Genomic DNA, 16,834 nt, shown 5'->3' with positions numbered 1-16,834 from the left:
AATGGGTCTGACTGAGGGCCTCCAGGAGAGAAGCCCAAGCAAGACGCGCCCCGAGGAGCGTCTTGACACATGTCAACACTGGGTCTGACAGAGGGCCTCCAGGAGAGAGGCCCAAGCAAGATGCGCCCCGAGGAGTGTCTTGCCACATGTCACCACTTGGTCTGACTGAGCGCCTCCAGGAGAGAGGCCCAAGCAACACGCGCCCCGAGGAGCGTCAGGCCACATGTCACTACTCAGTCTGACTGAGCGCCTCCAGGAGAGAGGCCCAAGCAAGACGCGCCCTGAGGAGCGTCTTGCCACATGTCAACACTGGGTCTGACTGAGCGCCTCCAGGAGAGAGGCCCAAGCAAGACACGCCCCGAGGAGCGTCTTGACACATGTCAACACTGGGTCTGACTGAGGGCCTCCATTAGAGAAGCCCAAGCAAGAAGGGCCCCGAGGAGAGTCTTGCCACATGTCAACACTGGGTCTGACAGAGGGCATCCAGGAGAGAGGCCCAAGCAATACGCGCCCAGAGGAGCGTCTTGCCACATGTCAATAATGGGTCTGACTGAGGGCCTCCAGGAGAGAAGCCCAAGCATGACGCACCCCGAGGAGCTTCTTGCTACATGTCAGCACTCGGTCTGACTGAGCGCCTCCAGGAGAGAGGCCAAAGCAAGACGCGCCCCGAGGAGCGTCTTGACACATGTCAACACTGGGTCTGACAGAGGGCCTCCATGAGAGAGGCCCAAGCAAGACGCGCCCCGAGGAGTGTCTTGCCACATGTCAACACTGTGTCTGACTGAGGGCCTCCATGAGAGAAGCCCAAGCAAGACACGCCCCGAGGAGAGTCTTGCCACATGTCAACACTCGGTCTGACAGAGGGCCTCCAGGAGAGAGGCCCAAGCAAGACGCGCCCCGAGGAGTGTCTTGCCACATGTCACCACTGGGTCTGACTGAGCCTCTGCAGGAGAGAGGCCCAAGCAAGACGCGCCCCGAGGAGCGTCTTGTCACATGTCAACACTGGGTCTTTCTGAGCGCCTCCAGGAGAGAAGCCAAGCGAGACGCGCCCCGAGGAGCGTCTTTCCACATGTCAGCACTCGGTCTGACTGAGCGCCTCCAGGAGAGAGGCCCAAGCAAGACGCGCCCCGAGGAGCGTCTTGCCACATGTCAACAATGGGTCTTACTGAGGGCCTCCAGGAGAGAAGCCCAAGCAAGACGCTCCCCGAGGAGCTTCTTTTCACATGTCAGCACTGGGTCTGACTGAGCGCCTCCAGGAGAGAGGCCCAAGCAAGACGCGCCCCGAGGAGCGTCTTGCCACATGTCACTACTCGGTCTGACTGAGGGCCTCCAGGAGAGAGGTCCAAGCAACACGCGCCCCGAGGAGCGTCTTGCCACATGTCAACACTGGGTCTGACTGAGTGCCTCCATGAGAGAAACCCCAGCAAGACATGCCCCGAGGAGCGTCTTGCCACATGTCAACAATGGGTCTGACTGAGGGCCTCCAGGAGAGAACCCCAAGCAAGAAGCGCCCCGAGGAGCGTCTTGCCACATGTCAACACTGGGTCTGACTGAGCGCCTCCAGGAGAGAGGCCCAAGCAAGATACGCCCCGAGGAGCGTCTTGACACATGTCAACACTGGGTCTGACTGAGGGCCTCCATTAGAGAAGCCCAAGCAAGAAGGGGCCCGAGGAGAGTCTTGCCACATGTCAACACTGGGTCTGACAGAGGGCATCCAGGAGAGAGGCCCAAGCAATACGCGCCCAGAGGAGCGTCTTGCCACATGTCAATAATGGGTCTGACTGAGGGCCTCCAGGAGAGAAGCCCAAGCATGACGCACCCCAAGGAGCTTCTTGCTACATGTCAGCACTCGGTCTGACTGAGCGCCTCCAGGAGAGAGGCCAAAGCAAGACGCGCCCCGAGGAGCGTCTTGACACATGTCAACACTGGGTCTGACAGAGGGCCTCCATGAGAGAGGCCCAAGAAAGACGCGCCCCGAGGAGCGTCTTGCCACATGTCACTACTCGGTCTGACTGAGCGCCTCCAGGAGGGAGGTCCAAGCAAGACGCGCCCTGAGGAACGTCTTGCCACATGTCACTACTCGGTCTGACTGAGCGCCTCCAGGAGAGAGGCCCAAGTAAGACGCGCCCCGAGGAGCGTCTTGCCACGTGTCAACACTGGGTCTGATTGAGGGCCTTCTGGAGAGAGGCCCAAGCAAGACGCGCCCCGAGGAGTGTCTTGCCAAATGTCAACACTGGGTCTGACTGAGCGCCTCAGGGAGAGAGGTCCAAGCAAGACGCGCCCCGAGGAGCGTCTTGCCACATGTCACTACTCGGTCTGACTGAACTTCTCAGTGAGAGAGGTCCAAGCAAGACGCGCCCCGAGGAGCGTCTTGCCACATGTCAACACTGGGTCTGACTGAGTGCCTCCATGAGAGAAGCCCCAGCAAGACGCGCCCCGAGGAGCGTCTTGCCACATGTCACTACTCGGTCTGTTTGAGCGCCTCCAGGAGAGAGGCCCAAGCAAGACGTGCCCCGAGGAGCGTCTTGCCACATGTCAACAATGGGTCTGACTGAGGGCCTCCAGGAGAGAAGCCCAAGCAAGACGCGCCCCGAGGAGCGTCTTGCCACATGTCAGCACTGGGTCAGACTCAGCGCCTCCAGGAGAGAGGCCCAAGCAAGACACGCCCCGAGGAGCGTCTTGACACATGTCAACACTGGGTCTGACTGAGGGCCTCCATGAGAGAAGCCCAAGCAAGACGCGCCCCGAGGAGAGTCTTGCCACATGTCAACACTCGGTCTTACAGAGGGCCTCCAGGAGAGAGGCACAAGCAAGACGCGCCCCGAGGAGTGTCTTGCCACATGTCACCACTGGGTCTGACTGAGCGCCTACAGGAGAGAGGCCCAAGCAAGACGCGCCCCGAGGAGCGTCTTGTCACATGTCAACACTGGGTCTTTCTGAGCGCCTCCGGGAGAGAAGCCCAAGCAAGACGCGCCACGAGGAGCGTCTTTCCTCATGTCAGCACTCGGTCTGACTGAGCGCCTCCAGGAGAGAGGCCCAAGCAAGACGGGCCCCGAGGAGCGTCTTGCCACATGTCAACAATGGGTCTGACTGAGCGCCTCCAGGAGAGAGGCCCAAGCAAGACGCGCCCTGAGGAGCGTCTTGCCACGTGTCAACACTGGGTCTGATTGAGGGCCTTCTGGAGAGAGGCCCAAGCAAGACGCGCCCCGAGGAGCGTCTTGCCACATGTCAACACTGGGTCTTACTGAGGGCCTCCAGGAGAGAAGCCCAAGCAAGACGCGCCCCGAGGAGCTTCTTTTCACATGTCAGCACTGGGTCTGACTGAGCGCCTCCAGGAGAGAGGCCCAAGCAAGACGCGCCCCGAGGAGCGTCTTGCCACATGTCACTACTCGGTCTGACTGAGGGCCTCCAGGAGAGAGGTCCAAGCAACACGCGCCCCGAGGAGCGTCTTGCCACATGTCAACACTGGGTCTGACTGAGCGCCTCCAGGAGAGAGGCCCAAGCAAGATACGCCCCGAGGAGCGTCTTGACACATGTCAACACTGGGTTTGACTGAGGGCCTCCATTAGAGAAGCCCAAGCAAGAAGGGCCCCGAGGAGAGTCTTGCCACATGTCAACACTGGGTCTGACAGAGGGCATCCAGGAGAGAGGCCCAAGCAATACGCGCCCAGAGGAGCGTCTTGCCACATGTCAATAATGGGTCTGACTGAGGGCCTCCAGGAGAGAAGCCCAAGCATGACGCACCCCGAGGAGCTTCTTGCTACATGTCAGCACTCGGTCTGACTGAGCGCCTCCAGGAGAGAGGCCAAAGCAAGACGCGCCCCGAGGAGCGTCTTGACATATGTCAACACTGGGTCTGACAGAGGGCCTCCATGAGAGAGGCCCAAGCAAGACGCGCCCCGAGGAGCGTCTTGCCACATGTCAACACTGGGTCTGACTGAGCGCCTCCAGGAGAGAGGCCCAAGCAAGATACGCCCCGAGGAGCGTCTTGACACATGTCAACACTGGGTCTGACTGAGGGCCTCCATTAGAGAAGCCCAAGCAAGAAGGGCCCCGAGGAGAGTCTTGCCACATGTCAACACTGGGTCTGACAGAGGGCATCCAGGAGAGAGGCCCAAGCAATACGCGCCCAGAGGAGCGTCTTGCCACATGTCAATAATGGGTCTGACTGAGGGCCTCCAGGAGAGAAGCCCAAGCATGACGCACCCCGAGGAGCTTCTTGCTACATGTCAGCACTCGGTCTGACTGAGCGCCTCCAGGAGAGAGGCCAAAGCAAGACGCGCCCCGAGGAGCGTCTTGACATATGTCAACACTGGGTCTGACAGAGGGCCTCCATGAGAGAGGCCCAAGCAAGACGCGCCCCGAGGAGTGTCTTGCCACATGTCAACACTGTGTCTGACTGAGCGCCTCCAGGAGAGAGGCCCAAGAAAGACGCGCCCCGAGGAGCGTCTTGCCACATGTCACTACTCGGTCTGACTGAGCGCCTCCAGGAGGGAGGTCCAAGCAAGACGCGCCCTGAGGAACGTCTTGCCACTTGTCACTACTCGGTCTGACTGAGCGCCTCCAGGAGAGAGGCCCAAGTAAGACGCGCCCCGAGGAGCGTCTTGCCACGTGTCAACACTGGGTCTGATTGAGGGCCTTCTGGAGAGAGGCCCAAGCAAGACGCGCCCCGAGGAGTGTCTTGCCAAATGTCAACACTGGGTCTGACTGAGCGCCTCAGGGAGAGAGGTCCAAGCAAGACGCGCCCCGAGGAGCGTCTTGCCACATGTCACTACTCGGTCTGACTGAGCTTCTCAGTGAGAGAGGTCCAAGCAAGACGCGCCCCGAGGAGCGTCTTGCCACATGTCAACACTGGGTCTGACTGAGTGCCTCCATGAGAGAAGCCCCAGCAAGACGCGCCCCGAGGAGCGTCTTGCCACATGTCACTACTCGGTCTGTTTGAGCGCCTCCAGGAGAGAGGCCCAAGCAAGACGTGCCCCGAGGAGCGTCTTGCCACATGTCAACAATGGGTCTGACTGAGGGCCTCCAGGAGAGAAGCCCAAGCAAGACGCGCCCCGAGGAGCGTCTTGCCACATGTCAGCACTGGGTCAGACTCAGCGCCTCCAGGAGAGAGGCCCAAGCAAGACACGCCCCGAGGAGAGTCTTGCCACATGTCAACACTCGGTCTTACAGAGGGCCTCCAGGAGAGAGGCACAAGCAAGACGCGCCCCGAGGAGTGTCTTGCCACATGTCACCACTGGGTCTGACTGAGCGCCTACAGGAGAGAGGCCCAAGCAAGACGCGCCCCGAGGAGCGTCTTGCCACATGTCAACAATGGGTCTTACTGAGGGCCTCCAGGAGAGAAGCCCAAGCAAGACGCGCCCCGAGGAGCTTCTTTTCACATGTCAGCACTGGGTCTGACTGAGCGCCTCCAGGAGAGAGGCCCAAGCAAGACGCGCCCCGAGGAGCGTCTTGCCACATGTCACTACTCGGTCTGACTGAGGGCCTCCAGGAGAGAGGTCCAAGCAACACGCGCCCCGAGGAGCGTCTTGCCACATGTCAACACTGGGTCTGACTGAGTGCCTCCATGAGAGAAACCCCAGCAAGACATGCCCCGAGGAGCGTCTTGACACATGTCAACACTGGGTCTGACAGAGGGCCTCCATGAGAGAGGCCCAAGCAAGACGCGCCCCGAGGAGTGTCTTGCCACATGTCAACACTGTGTCTGACTGAGCGCCTCCAGGAGAGAGGCCCAAGAAAGACGCGCCCCGAGGAGCGTCTTGCCACATGTCACTACTCGGTCTGACTGAGCGCCTCCAGGAGGGAGGTCCAAGCAAGACGCGCCCTGAGGAACGTCTTGCCACATGTCACTACTCGGTCTGACTGAGCGCCTCCAGGAGAGAGGCCCAAGTAAGACGCGCCCCGAGGAGCGTCTTGCCACGTGTCAACACTGGGTCTGATTGAGGGCCTTCTGGAGAGAGGCCCAAGCAAGACGCGCCCCGAGGAGTGTCTTGCCAAATGTCAACACTGGGTCTGACTGAGCGCCTCAGGGAGAGAGGTCCAAGCAAGACGCGCCCCGAGGAGCGTCTTGCCACATGTCACTACTCGGTCTGACTGAGCTTCTCAGTGAGAGAGGTCCAAGCAAGACGCGCCCCGAGGAGCGTCTTGCCACATGTCAACACTGGGTCTGACTGAGTGCCTCCATGAGAGAAGCCCCAGCAAGACGCGCCCCGAGGAGCGTCTTGCCACATGTCACTACTCGGTCTGTTTGAGCGCCTCCAGGAGAGAGGCCCAAGCAAGACGTGCCCCGAGGAGCGTCTTGCCACATGTCAACAATGGGTCTGACTGAGGGCCTCCAGGAGAGAAGCCCAAGCAAGACGCACCCCGAGGAGCGTCTTGCCACATGTCAGCACTGGGTCAGACTCAGCGCCTCCAGGAGAGAGGCCCAAGCAAGACACGCCCCGAGGAGCGTCTTGACACATGTCAACACTGGGTCTGACTGAGGGCCTCCATGAGAGAAGCCCAAGCAAGACGCGCCCCGAGGAGAGTCTTGCCACATGTCAACACTCGGTCTTACAGAGGGCCTCCAGGAGAGAGGCACAAGCAAGACGCGCCCCGAGGAGTGTCTTGCCACATGTCACCACTGGGTCTGACTGAGCGCCTACAGGAGAGAGGCCCAAGCAAGACGCGCCCCGAGGAGCGTCTTGTCACATGTCAACACTGGGTCTTTCTGAGCGCCTCCGGGAGAGAAGCCCAAGCAAGACGCGCCACGAGGAGCGTCTTTCCTCATGTCAGCACTCGGTCTGACTGAGCGCCTCCAGGAGAGAGGCCCAAGCAAGACGCGCCCCGAGGAGCGTCTTGCCACATGTCAACAATGGGTCTGACTGAGCGCCTCCAGGAGAGAGGCCCAAGCAAGACGCGCCCTGAGGAGCGTCTTGCCACGTGTCAACACTGGGTCTGATTGAGGGCCTTCTGGAGAGAGGCCCAAGCAAGACGCGCCCCGAGGAGCGTCTTGCCACATGTCAACAATGGGTCTTACTGAGGGCCTCCAGGAGAGAAGCCCAAGCAAGACGCGCCCCGAGGAGCTTCCTTTCACATGTCAGCACTGGGTCTGACTGAGCGCCTCCAGGAGAGAGGCCCAAGCAAGACGCGCCCCGAGGAGCGTCTTGCCACATGTCACTACTCGGTCTGACTGAGGGCCTCCAGGAGAGAGGTCCAAGCAACACGCGCCCCGAGGAGCGTCTTGCCACATGTCAACACTGGGTCTGACTGAGCGCCTCCAGGAGAGAGGCCCAAGCAAGATACGCCCCGAGGAGCGTCTTGACACATGTCAACACTGGGTCTGACTGAGGGCCTCCATTAGAGAAGCCCAAGCAAGAAGGGCCCCGAGGAGAGTCTTGCCACATGTCAACACTGGGTCTGACAGAGGGCATCCAGGAGAGAGGCCCAAGCAATACGCGCCCAGAGGAGCGTCTTGCCACATGTCAATAATGGGTCTGACTGAGGGCCTCCAGGAGAGAAGCCCAAGCATGACGCACCCCGAGGAGCTTCTTACTACATGTCAGCACTCGGTCTGACTGAGCGCCTCCAGGAGAGAGGCCAAAGCAAGATGCGCCCCGAGGAGCGTCTTGACATATGTCAACACTGGGTCTGACAGAGGGCCTCCATGAGAGAGGCCCAAGCAAGACGCGCCCCGAGGAGCGTCTTGCCACATGTCAACACTGGGTCTGACTGAGTGCCTCCATGAGAGAAGCCCCAGCAAGATGCACCCCGAGGAGCTTCTTGCCACATGTCACTACTCGGTCTGACTGAGCGCCTCCAGGAGAGAGGCCCAAGCAAGACATGCCCCGAGGAGCGTCTTGCCACATGTCAACAATGGGTCTGACTGAGGGCCTCCAGGAGAGAAGCCCAAGCAAGAAGCGCCCCGAGGAGCGTCTTGCCACATGTCAACACTGGGTCTGACTGAGCGCCTCCAGGAGAGAGGCCCAAGCAAGATACGCCCCGAGGAGCGTCTTGACACATGTCAACACTGGGTCTGACTGAGGGCCTCCATTAGAGAAGCCCAAGCAAGAAGGGCCCCGAGGAGAGTCTTGCCACATGTCAACACTGGGTCTGACAGAGGGCATCCAGGAGAGAGGCCCAAGCAATACGCGCCCAGAGGAGCGTCTTGCCACATGTCAATAATGGGTCTGACTGAGGGCCTCCAGGAGAGAAGCCCAAGCATGACGCACCCCGAGGAGCTTCTTGCTACATGTCAGCACTCGGTCTGACTGAGCGCCTCCAGGAGAGAGGCCAAAGCAAGACGCGCCCCGAGGAGCGTCTTGACATATGTCAACACTGGGTCTGACAGAGGGCCTCCATGAGAGAGGCCCAAGCAAGACGCGCCCCGAGGAGTGTCTTGCCACATGTCAACACTGTGTCTGACTGAGCGCCTCCAGGAGAGAGGCCCAAGAAAGACGCGCCCCGAGGAGCGTCTTGCCACATGTCACTACTCGGTCTGACTGAGCGCCTCCAGGAGGGAGGTCCAAGCAAGACGCGCCCTGAGGAACGTCTTGCCACTTGTCACTACTCGGTCTGACTGAGCGCCTCCAGGAGAGAGGCCCAAGTAAGACGCGCCCCGAGGAGCGTCTTGCCACGTGTCAACACTGGGTCTGATTGAGGGCCTTCTGGAGAGAGGCCCAAGCAAGACGCGCCCCGAGGAGTGTCTTGCCAAATGTCAACACTGGGTCTGACTGAGCGCCTCAGGGAGAGAGGTCCAAGCAAGACGCGCCCCGAGGAGCGTCTTGCCACATGTCACTACTCGGTCTGACTGAGCTTCTCAGTGAGAGAGGTCCAAGCAAGACGCGCCCCGAGGAGCGTCTTGCCACATGTCAACACTGGGTCTGACTGAGTGCCTCCATGAGAGAAGCCCCAGCAAGACGCGCCCCGAGGAGCGTCTTGCCACATGTCACTACTCGGTCTGTTTGAGCGCCTCCAGGAGAGAGGCCCCAGCAAGACGCGCCCCGAGGAGCGTCTTGCCACATGTCAGCACTGGGTCTGACTGAGCGCCTCCAGGAGAGAGGCCCAAGCAAGACGCGCCCCGAGGAGCGTCTTGCCTTATGTCAGCACTCGGTCTGACTGAGCGCCTCCAGGAGAGAGGCCCAAGCAAGACGCGCCCCTAGGAGCGTCTTGCCACATGTCAACAATGGGTCTGACTGAGGGCCTCCAGGAGAGAGGCCCAAGCAAGATGCGCCCGCAGGAGCGTCGTGCCACATGTCAACACTGGGTCTGACTGAGCGCCTCAGGGAGAGAGGTCCAAGCAAGACGTGCCCCGAGGAGCTTCTTGCCACATGTCACTACTCGGTCTGACTGAGCGCCTCAGTGAGAAAGGTCCAAGCAAGACGCGCCCCGAGGAGCGTCTTGCCACATGTCAACACTGGGTCTGACTGAGTGCCTCCATGAGAGAAGCCCCAGCAAGACGCGCCCCGAGGAGCGTCTTGCCACATGTCACTACTCGGTCTGTTTGAGCGCCTCCAGGAGAGAGGCCCAAGCAAGACGTGCCCCGAGGAGCGTCTTGCCACATGTCAACAATGGGTCTGACTGAGGGCCTCCAGGAGAGAAGCCCAAGCAAGACGCGCCCCGAGGAGCGTCTTGCCACATGTCAGCACTGGGTCAGACTGAGCGCCTCCAGGAGAGAGGCCCAAGCAAGACGAGCCCCGAGGAGCGTCTTGTCACATGTCAACACTGGGTCTGACTGAGCGCCTCCAGGAGAGAGGCCCAAGCAAGCCGCGCCCCGAGGAGCGTCAGGCCACATGTCACTACTCAGTCTGACTGAGCGCCTCCAGGAGAGAGGCCCCAGCAAGACGCGCCCCGAGGAGCGTCTTGCCACATGTCAGCACTGGGTCTGACTGAGCGCCTCCAGGAGAGAGGCCCAAGCAAGACGCGCCCCGAGGAGCGTCTTGCCTTATGTCAGCACTCGGTCTGACTGAGCGCCTCCAGGAGAGAGGCCCAAGCAAGACGCGCCCCTAGGAGCGTCTTGCCACATGTCAACAATGGGTCTGACTGAGGGCCTCCAGGAAAGAGGCCCAAGCAAGATGCGCCCGCAGGAGCGTCGTGCCACATGTCAACCATAGACTGTACATATACTGGACAAACGGATTCCATTGGCTTCAATAACACGTTTGTTGTCTATAATGGGAGGTGGCCACCACCGCCATTTTGACCGTGTCACAGGTTCCGTCCAGCCCAGACAATTCCATAAAAGGGAAGAGAGGAGGCGCTGAGGGTGTGGCTGTAAGGCTGGGCTCGAGTGACGACACCCAGGCGAACTAGCTACGAGCTAACCTGAAGCTAACCCTGGCTAACCCAAAGCTAAAGCGGAGGTGGGAGCCGAGCTAACGGATGTAGCCACCTAGCTTCAACCCAACCGGAGCTAACTGGAACACCCATCGACCTGAACCTTACACGGAGTTTAGGTGGAGGTTTTCTGCGCCTGTTCGTGAGAAGTACCTGTATTAAAAAAGTTTTAAATCGGTAAGTTTATAATTTATTTCCGTAATGAAAACATTTTGCTTTGAGCAAGTTTTCAGTACAGTTTTTTTCGGCGCTATCACTCCTGAGTCGCACCAGCCATTAAATGTATCATGAATAAGAGAAAATATATTTAAGTCGTATTTTGGGGGGACATTTTATTATCTTTCTTACAAAATCTGAGACCAAGCGTTTCACATTGCAACACAAGCACCGGTAACCATAACAGAATGAACAACAGCCAGCAGAGGAGAGGATGGCGGTGTTTCAAACCCTCCCGGCCGGCGAGGAGAGCTCATTCCTGGGCTGGAGCCGGCCCTCAGCACCCCGCCACAGGCTCTAACAGATGCTGGCGGTGTTTGAAACCCTTCCAGCGGGACAGGGGAACTCATTCTTGTGTGGGTCGGAGTCGGCCCGCAGCAGCGTGGTGTAGCCTACATATTTTGTTATATAAGTCGCTCCGGAGTATAAGTAGCAGGACCTGCCAGAAAATGTAAAAAAGTGCGAGTTATAGTCCGGAAAATATGGCAGTTATTAGTATTCGAGCTAAATTAGCAGCGTAAATACATTTCATATATTTCCAAAATGTTATACTTGTTTGTATCTTGTACAGCCAACTAGTCTTTATTCTGGACTCAGTACAATTTACCAAAAGTAAAGAGACATTCTACAGATGAAGTAAGCACAAGATAACTTGCTGGAAGACACGGAATTATCATCAGAACCAGAACAAGAGAGCCTGATAACAGTCGTGAAAATAACAGTTAAAAAGTATGTATGTATAATAGAAATAAAAATATATTAGAATTAGTGTAACTCACTGTGATCCAAACAATAAATCAGCCATAGCTGATTAGTAAATATGACATGAGGTCTGGGAGTTTTTAATTTTCATTTTTATTTTTTTGTTAGATCTGTTTAAATGTCACCATGGCAGCCTGTGTGTCTCCAACATCAGCAAGTGTAAGTTTCACATACCTGTCTCACCACTTCATGTATGGTTTTGTACTTTAAACAATTATGACAAACCTGTTATTTTTTCTCCATAGCCATTTGGATCATTGGAGACAGCTGAGTGAGGCGTGGTGCCCAGAGAGCTGCAGAGACAACCTTGGCCTCCCTGACGTCTGTGTCTCCTGGTTCGGTTGGGGTGGACCATCGACATACATACATGTGCCGACACTTTGCGCCCTGTTTTATAAAATGTAGTGTTAAAAATAAATGTTTTTGCTCAATTACTGGAATTTCTTTGGTTAAGACAAAAGTGAGGAATAATCATTTACAAGTTATTTGTACAACAGGCCCATTTTAAATCCCAACAGTTTCTTAGCAGACAATAGAAATGTGTTCTTTACTAACTTTACTTGGTTTAAAACTCTTACTAAAATAGTGCCGTATTGCAAAACCCAATCATACTTGTTATGTATACATTAGCTTTGTAGATATTTTTTACAGATATATATTTGTGTGCAACAAATCCAAACTTAAATAGTTTGTCATTCTTTATTGAAAAACAACTAAATACAGTTATACAGAAGTGTGGGAAAATGATAATGTGAAAGTATTGCTATTTAAATGTAATCCTATTTATCTTTAAAAAGAAAAACTCTAAAAATGTCCTGTACAGCATCATGACAGAAGAATGGTGGTCGGTCTGTCAGAATGTGCTGAACAGATTTGCTCTTTGAAGAGGAGTGTCATGTTTGGAGGAAGGTACTTAACCCAAGACATGCAGAATACAACACTGACCAAAAACTGATGGAAAAAATGATTTATTTATAAGGAGGAACTTAAGGTGCACAGATAAGTCTGTGGTTGGAACTGCAACAACAGCTCAGCATCTGGAGGAGGGAGAACACAGGTGAGCTTAGGTTCTGGTTTCAAAATCCATTGTAGGCAGGCAGAGGTGTTCAGCAGACTTACTGTGGTGGGTGTATGTGTTGGCTGGAGGAGGGAGAGGTAGAGAGCCGGGGGAAGCGCAGGAGAGGGAGCAGAGGTGGAGAGAAGCGGGGCGTCCTGGTGGATGGGGCAACGGGTGAGATGAGAGGTGGGTTATGGAGGGTGGTGATAAGGTCCGTGTGTTGAATATCCAAATCCTGGAGTAGAGGTCAGTATCCAATGAGGTCGACAGGAATCCTGAAGAATGGTAAATCCAATATAAGAGCAAAAACACTACGAAATAACATTAATCCTAGGAACACTAGAGGTAACACGAGTGGCTGGTTACTACCAAAACTGAGGCAATCTTCTGGCGTCAAATTTTGTCCTCCATCCACCTTAAATAGGAAAGCACCCCGCTGATTGCTGATCAGGAACGGCTGGGGTGGAGTCACCAGAACCATGAAGAACGTGTCTCCAGAGACAACTCGGGTCCTGGTACCGATCAGGAAAGCGGACCTTATCACCCAGAGCTGCCAGGTCACGCTCAAAGCCTTCATGTTCACGCTGCAGAGCCTGAACGCTGGCCAGGTGGTGGCCGTAGTTGTCTGTGTTCAGGGCCTGGTTCTTCTCCTCGATCCACTCTGGTCTCATCAGCGTCTCTGAGAAGACATCAGAACTCCGTCTGAGTGTGGGTCCAAACTACTGACCCGTAAGCGGCGCATAAGTGTGCGGGGTACCTGTGGAAGCGCTACACCTCATGGGCGCTGCCCAGCATGTTGCAGCGAGCGCCAGCGGTTGTTCAGCTCCTGGAGAGAAACCAAACCCAGTGAGATGGAGGTGGACGCCAGCGGGCTGGACGCCGGACGAGGAAACCTGGAGACGGATCGCTCAGACAGGAAGGGAAGAGCTTCCTCTTACCTTGATGGAATTAAAGTTAGCCGTCGTCTGAACGCCCAACCGTACGGTCTGAGGTCAAAGGTCACAGGAAACACACACCAGTCAGCAGTCATACAGATGCATAAAGATAACTGTAGCCATGGCAACCAGCTGACATGTCCCCACTTTCACCAGCACCTGGTGCCTGCCGGGTCACCTGAATTCCTGTGTGATTTCAGCACGGTCGGCCGTGACTACGGCCATCAGAGGTGACCTCTGATCAGCTGAATGAACTCACCTTCTAGGGTGACGCCGTGTTACCCCGGGTTTCCACGGGAGCCGTCAGCAGCACGTTACTGCAGCAGCACGTCTTGCTCGCGTAAACTGCTGCTTGGCCCTTCCCACGAGACGCGAAGCAGCAGGGGAGCAGCTGTCACCGACCGAGCACGAAGTCACTCGAGTGACTTCGTCAGTAAACACAACAACAAGCAGGAGAAAATTACAACATGGTTTGTGTTTTATGTTCTGTCCGTTTTATAATCGCCAATACGGACCTGAAAAACAAAGGAGACCGCTAGCTAGGTGATAACTTCTCACGGGGCCGCTCAGTTAGTAACCTTTTTTAAAAGTAAAGCAACCGGAAGGCAGTACGTTCTTTATTCTGAAAATCTCGGTAGCTTCTCTCAATTTCCGCGTCCGATTTCCTGTCTTTCCTTCCCCAAAAATGTCGAACTTGACCCGTTTCAGAGGCGTCGCGCGTAGAAAATAGAACCGGCGCGTAAGGGCCGCGACATGCTGCTCCTGAGACGTGGCCGACTCGCGCTGCTGACGGCTCCGGTGGAAAAGGTTCTGTTGACCACAGCGGTTCCTATCAGCAGCTATGACGTGCTGCTGCAGTAACGTGCTGCTGACGACTCCTGTGGAAAGCCGGGGTTAGAGACGGCTTCATCCTGTAAACAAACAAATGAGTGGTAACAAAAACACCACGTCTGGTTCTGGTGGAGGCGGAGGACAACACGCACCTTTCCAGGAGCAGAACCCAGATGTTCTTGTTGCTACAAACAGAGACGAGCAGAGTTAACAAACCAGGAAGTGAGAGGGACCAGCTGCTGCAGACAGGTGACGCTCACCTGAGCCTGAACCATAGGAGCCTCCTCAGCCATCAGACCTTCTGACTCCAGTTCAGATGCCACCTTGTTGATGTCCCTCAGGCGGGACTCGTTGGCCTTCAGGTCCTGCAGGACAAAAGCACCTGCTGATTATCACCTGAGCTGATCTGACAGCTGCTGCTGGAAGACGGAGAGGAGGAAAAGTCCGACCTTCTGGAAGTCGTCAAACTTCTTCTGCAAGACCTCGACCTGCTCCAGGTCCGACCCGTCTCTCCATCCTCATTCAGCTAAAGACGCGAGTTCAAGTAAAACAACCTAAAGTCACACAAACACAAAGCAGGTGTGGAGATGTTCGCTCTGAGCTGGAGGTCGTTCCTCGGCTGTGAAGGGCATACGAACCTTGTTGGTGCTGTTGAGCAGCGTGAGGATGTCGCCCTTCTTCATGGTGACCTCTCCAGGACTCTTCTCCTGGTAGTCGAACAGAGCCAGAACCAGCTCCTTCCCGGTCTCATCGTCAGTTGGAGCCACTTGTTGCTGTTGGGTTAACAGGTCTGGTGTTAGAACGTGGAGGATAAGAATGTTCTGACGGGCCGAAGGTTCTGAACCAGCGAAGTGACCTGGACCCAAACAAAGTGAGCCAGAACCTGCAGACACCTCAGAAACATGTCAGGACCAGACCTGCTCTACCTTCCTCCATTATGGTCTCTCCTTTCTGGGTGACAGCCTTGATGCGAGGTTCATGACCTGTGATCTCAGCCTGCAGAGCCTGGTGCTTCTTCAGCAGGTTCTGGACACCAATCAGGTCCTTCCCTGAGGACACATGTTAGAGTTCAGCATTATGCAGTAGACAGACCAGTTTAACCTAGGGGTTTCTTTCTTCTACAATCTGCTCTTTAACTGTATTATTTCCTGCTATTTCAGCTGTTAACTTTATTTTTTCTGTAAGTGTTTTTCTCCCCAGAAGAAGCTACAACGATGTTCTGCTGAGCTGTGGTGGCCTCATGGAGGGGGCCATCGTCTAGCACACTGCTGCTAACCACTTAATCATTCTCCCTCTCCTGATAATAACATTTTACTTTCTTTGATGTTGGATGTGCTACTACTAGTTTACCCGTTTAATTATAGATTCACTAGGATAAATACAATAAAGTTTATCTCTCGCCAAATAGAATATTTACTAAGAAATCACAATGTAACGTGAGTGTGTGTGTGTGTGTAAAAGCCATGCGTAGTGTTTATTTATAAAGCATATGTTGTTGGATTTTATCCAGAATCAAGACTTTGAAAATATATAGTTTAATTACAGTTTGATTTATTTGACATCTGTATAATGTTTATTATTTTGTTTTTTCCCCCTAAATACCTAACGTTTTAGTTAACATGAATATTAGTCATTCATCACAATACATGAAGTTACACATTTTAAATTTTAATAGGGGAAGACTGCAGGAGGGAGCAGTAAAATACAGGGGGTCCCCTGCAAAAACTAAATTTATGAGTCTGATGAAACTTGCTGGTATTCCCGCTGCTTCTTCGGTAAACAGCGCCAACAAAAACAAAGAAACTTGGGATCTTGTCGGCGTGGCAGTGGGATTTAAGGGAAACGCTGTATGCCCTATAGACTTCTCAACGAGCTGCAGTATTTCTCCGGTCAGATCTGTCTCCGAGTTCCACGAGCGGTCAGCCCGCAGCAGCGAGGCGCCGCATCGATCAGCCTGCCCGGCCTGACCGCTGGGGATTACCGGATGAAAGAATAGAGCACAGAAGTGTCCCCCCAAGCGGCGCGCCCCGTCATATTTAAACCCATTTTTATCTTAAATGCACTGGGTTTTACCCTATTACCCATTTAAATATGCCCTATTAATTATTTTACCGTATTTTACATTTAAATTTCATGGTTAAACAGTACATGCTGCATGTTAAACTGATAGTTAGCTAGCTACTTCGGTAAACTCAGCTAGTTTAAAGGCAGCAGTGACATAAAATACAAATATAGATTTTAACTTACCGAAAAAAATGAAATGGAGACTCCTTGGACGCTCTATTAGTGCAATTAATACCACAGCAAGTCATTTTGTCCAACAATTGCACCAATATTATCCAAAACAGAATTCACAAGCACAGAGACTCAAAATCCCGACACAGTTTCCAGGAGAGACCGAGGCTGTACTGAGGCCTTTCCACGGAGCTAGCTCTGTGGTCACGTGGGTCTGAGGCGGCGGTCACGTGTGTCGGATGCTCATTAATTATACAGAATTTTAGGCTTTCAATACACTTAAACAGAAGAGTGAGAAAAAATTTCACCCCCCTCAGAGTTGTCATGAGTATAAACTAGATAATTTAGACAAACAAACATTTTTTGAACCAGGCTGTAAACATGTTTATTTCTGCTGTGAAAATGGCATTTTTAACATGGGAGTCAATGAGGATTTGCTCGCTTCTGGTACCAGCCCCCAGCGGATGAGGGTGGAACTGCAATT

At 54.7% G+C, this 16,834-nt stretch overlaps 1 protein-coding gene and 1 long non-coding RNA gene across 7 annotated transcripts; one reads left to right on the top strand and one right to left on the bottom strand.

Moving 5' to 3' along the window:
• The first annotated feature begins 10,362 nt into the window (after positions 1-10,362).
• Positions 10,363-11,723, top strand: LOC139070638 (uncharacterized). Its single transcript, XR_011521129.1, has 2 exons — positions 10,363-10,491; positions 11,401-11,723. It is a non-coding gene; the product is annotated as an uncharacterized lncRNA (long non-coding RNA).
• On the bottom strand, positions 10,998-16,315 carry LOC139070637 (spectrin alpha chain, non-erythrocytic 1-like). 6 transcript variants are annotated; one of them, XM_070553270.1, is made up of 11 exons: positions 15,042-16,246; positions 14,754-14,888; positions 14,565-14,641; positions 14,376-14,480; positions 14,268-14,300; positions 13,544-14,195; positions 13,288-13,335; positions 13,107-13,175; positions 12,719-13,028; positions 12,412-12,624; positions 10,998-12,329 (listed from the first exon to the last, which is right to left on the bottom strand). In XM_070553270.1, exons 9-11 carry the CDS (start codon positions 12,924-12,926, stop codon positions 12,265-12,267), a joined length of 486 nt encoding a protein of 161 aa, XP_070409371.1. In that variant the 5' UTR covers positions 12,927-13,028; positions 13,107-13,175; positions 13,288-13,335; positions 13,544-14,195; positions 14,268-14,300; positions 14,376-14,480; positions 14,565-14,641; positions 14,754-14,888; positions 15,042-16,246; the 3' UTR covers positions 10,998-12,264. The 6 variants fall into 6 exon arrangements, with proteins under 6 accessions (XP_070409371.1, XP_070409370.1, XP_070409372.1 ...); XM_070553274.1 differs by having other exon boundaries at positions 11,926-12,329; positions 14,565-14,669; positions 14,754-14,971; positions 15,042-16,315; XM_070553269.1 differs by having other exon boundaries at positions 13,544-14,300.
• Between the last annotated feature and the right edge of the window lie 519 nt (positions 16,316-16,834).

Source organism: Nothobranchius furzeri, chromosome 7, assembly GCF_043380555.1.
Source record: "Nothobranchius furzeri strain GRZ-AD chromosome 7, NfurGRZ-RIMD1, whole genome shotgun sequence".
NCBI classification, from domain to species: Eukaryota; Metazoa; Chordata; class Actinopteri; order Cyprinodontiformes; family Nothobranchiidae; genus Nothobranchius; species Nothobranchius furzeri.
This window is presented reverse-complemented; position numbering and strand designations above follow the sequence as displayed.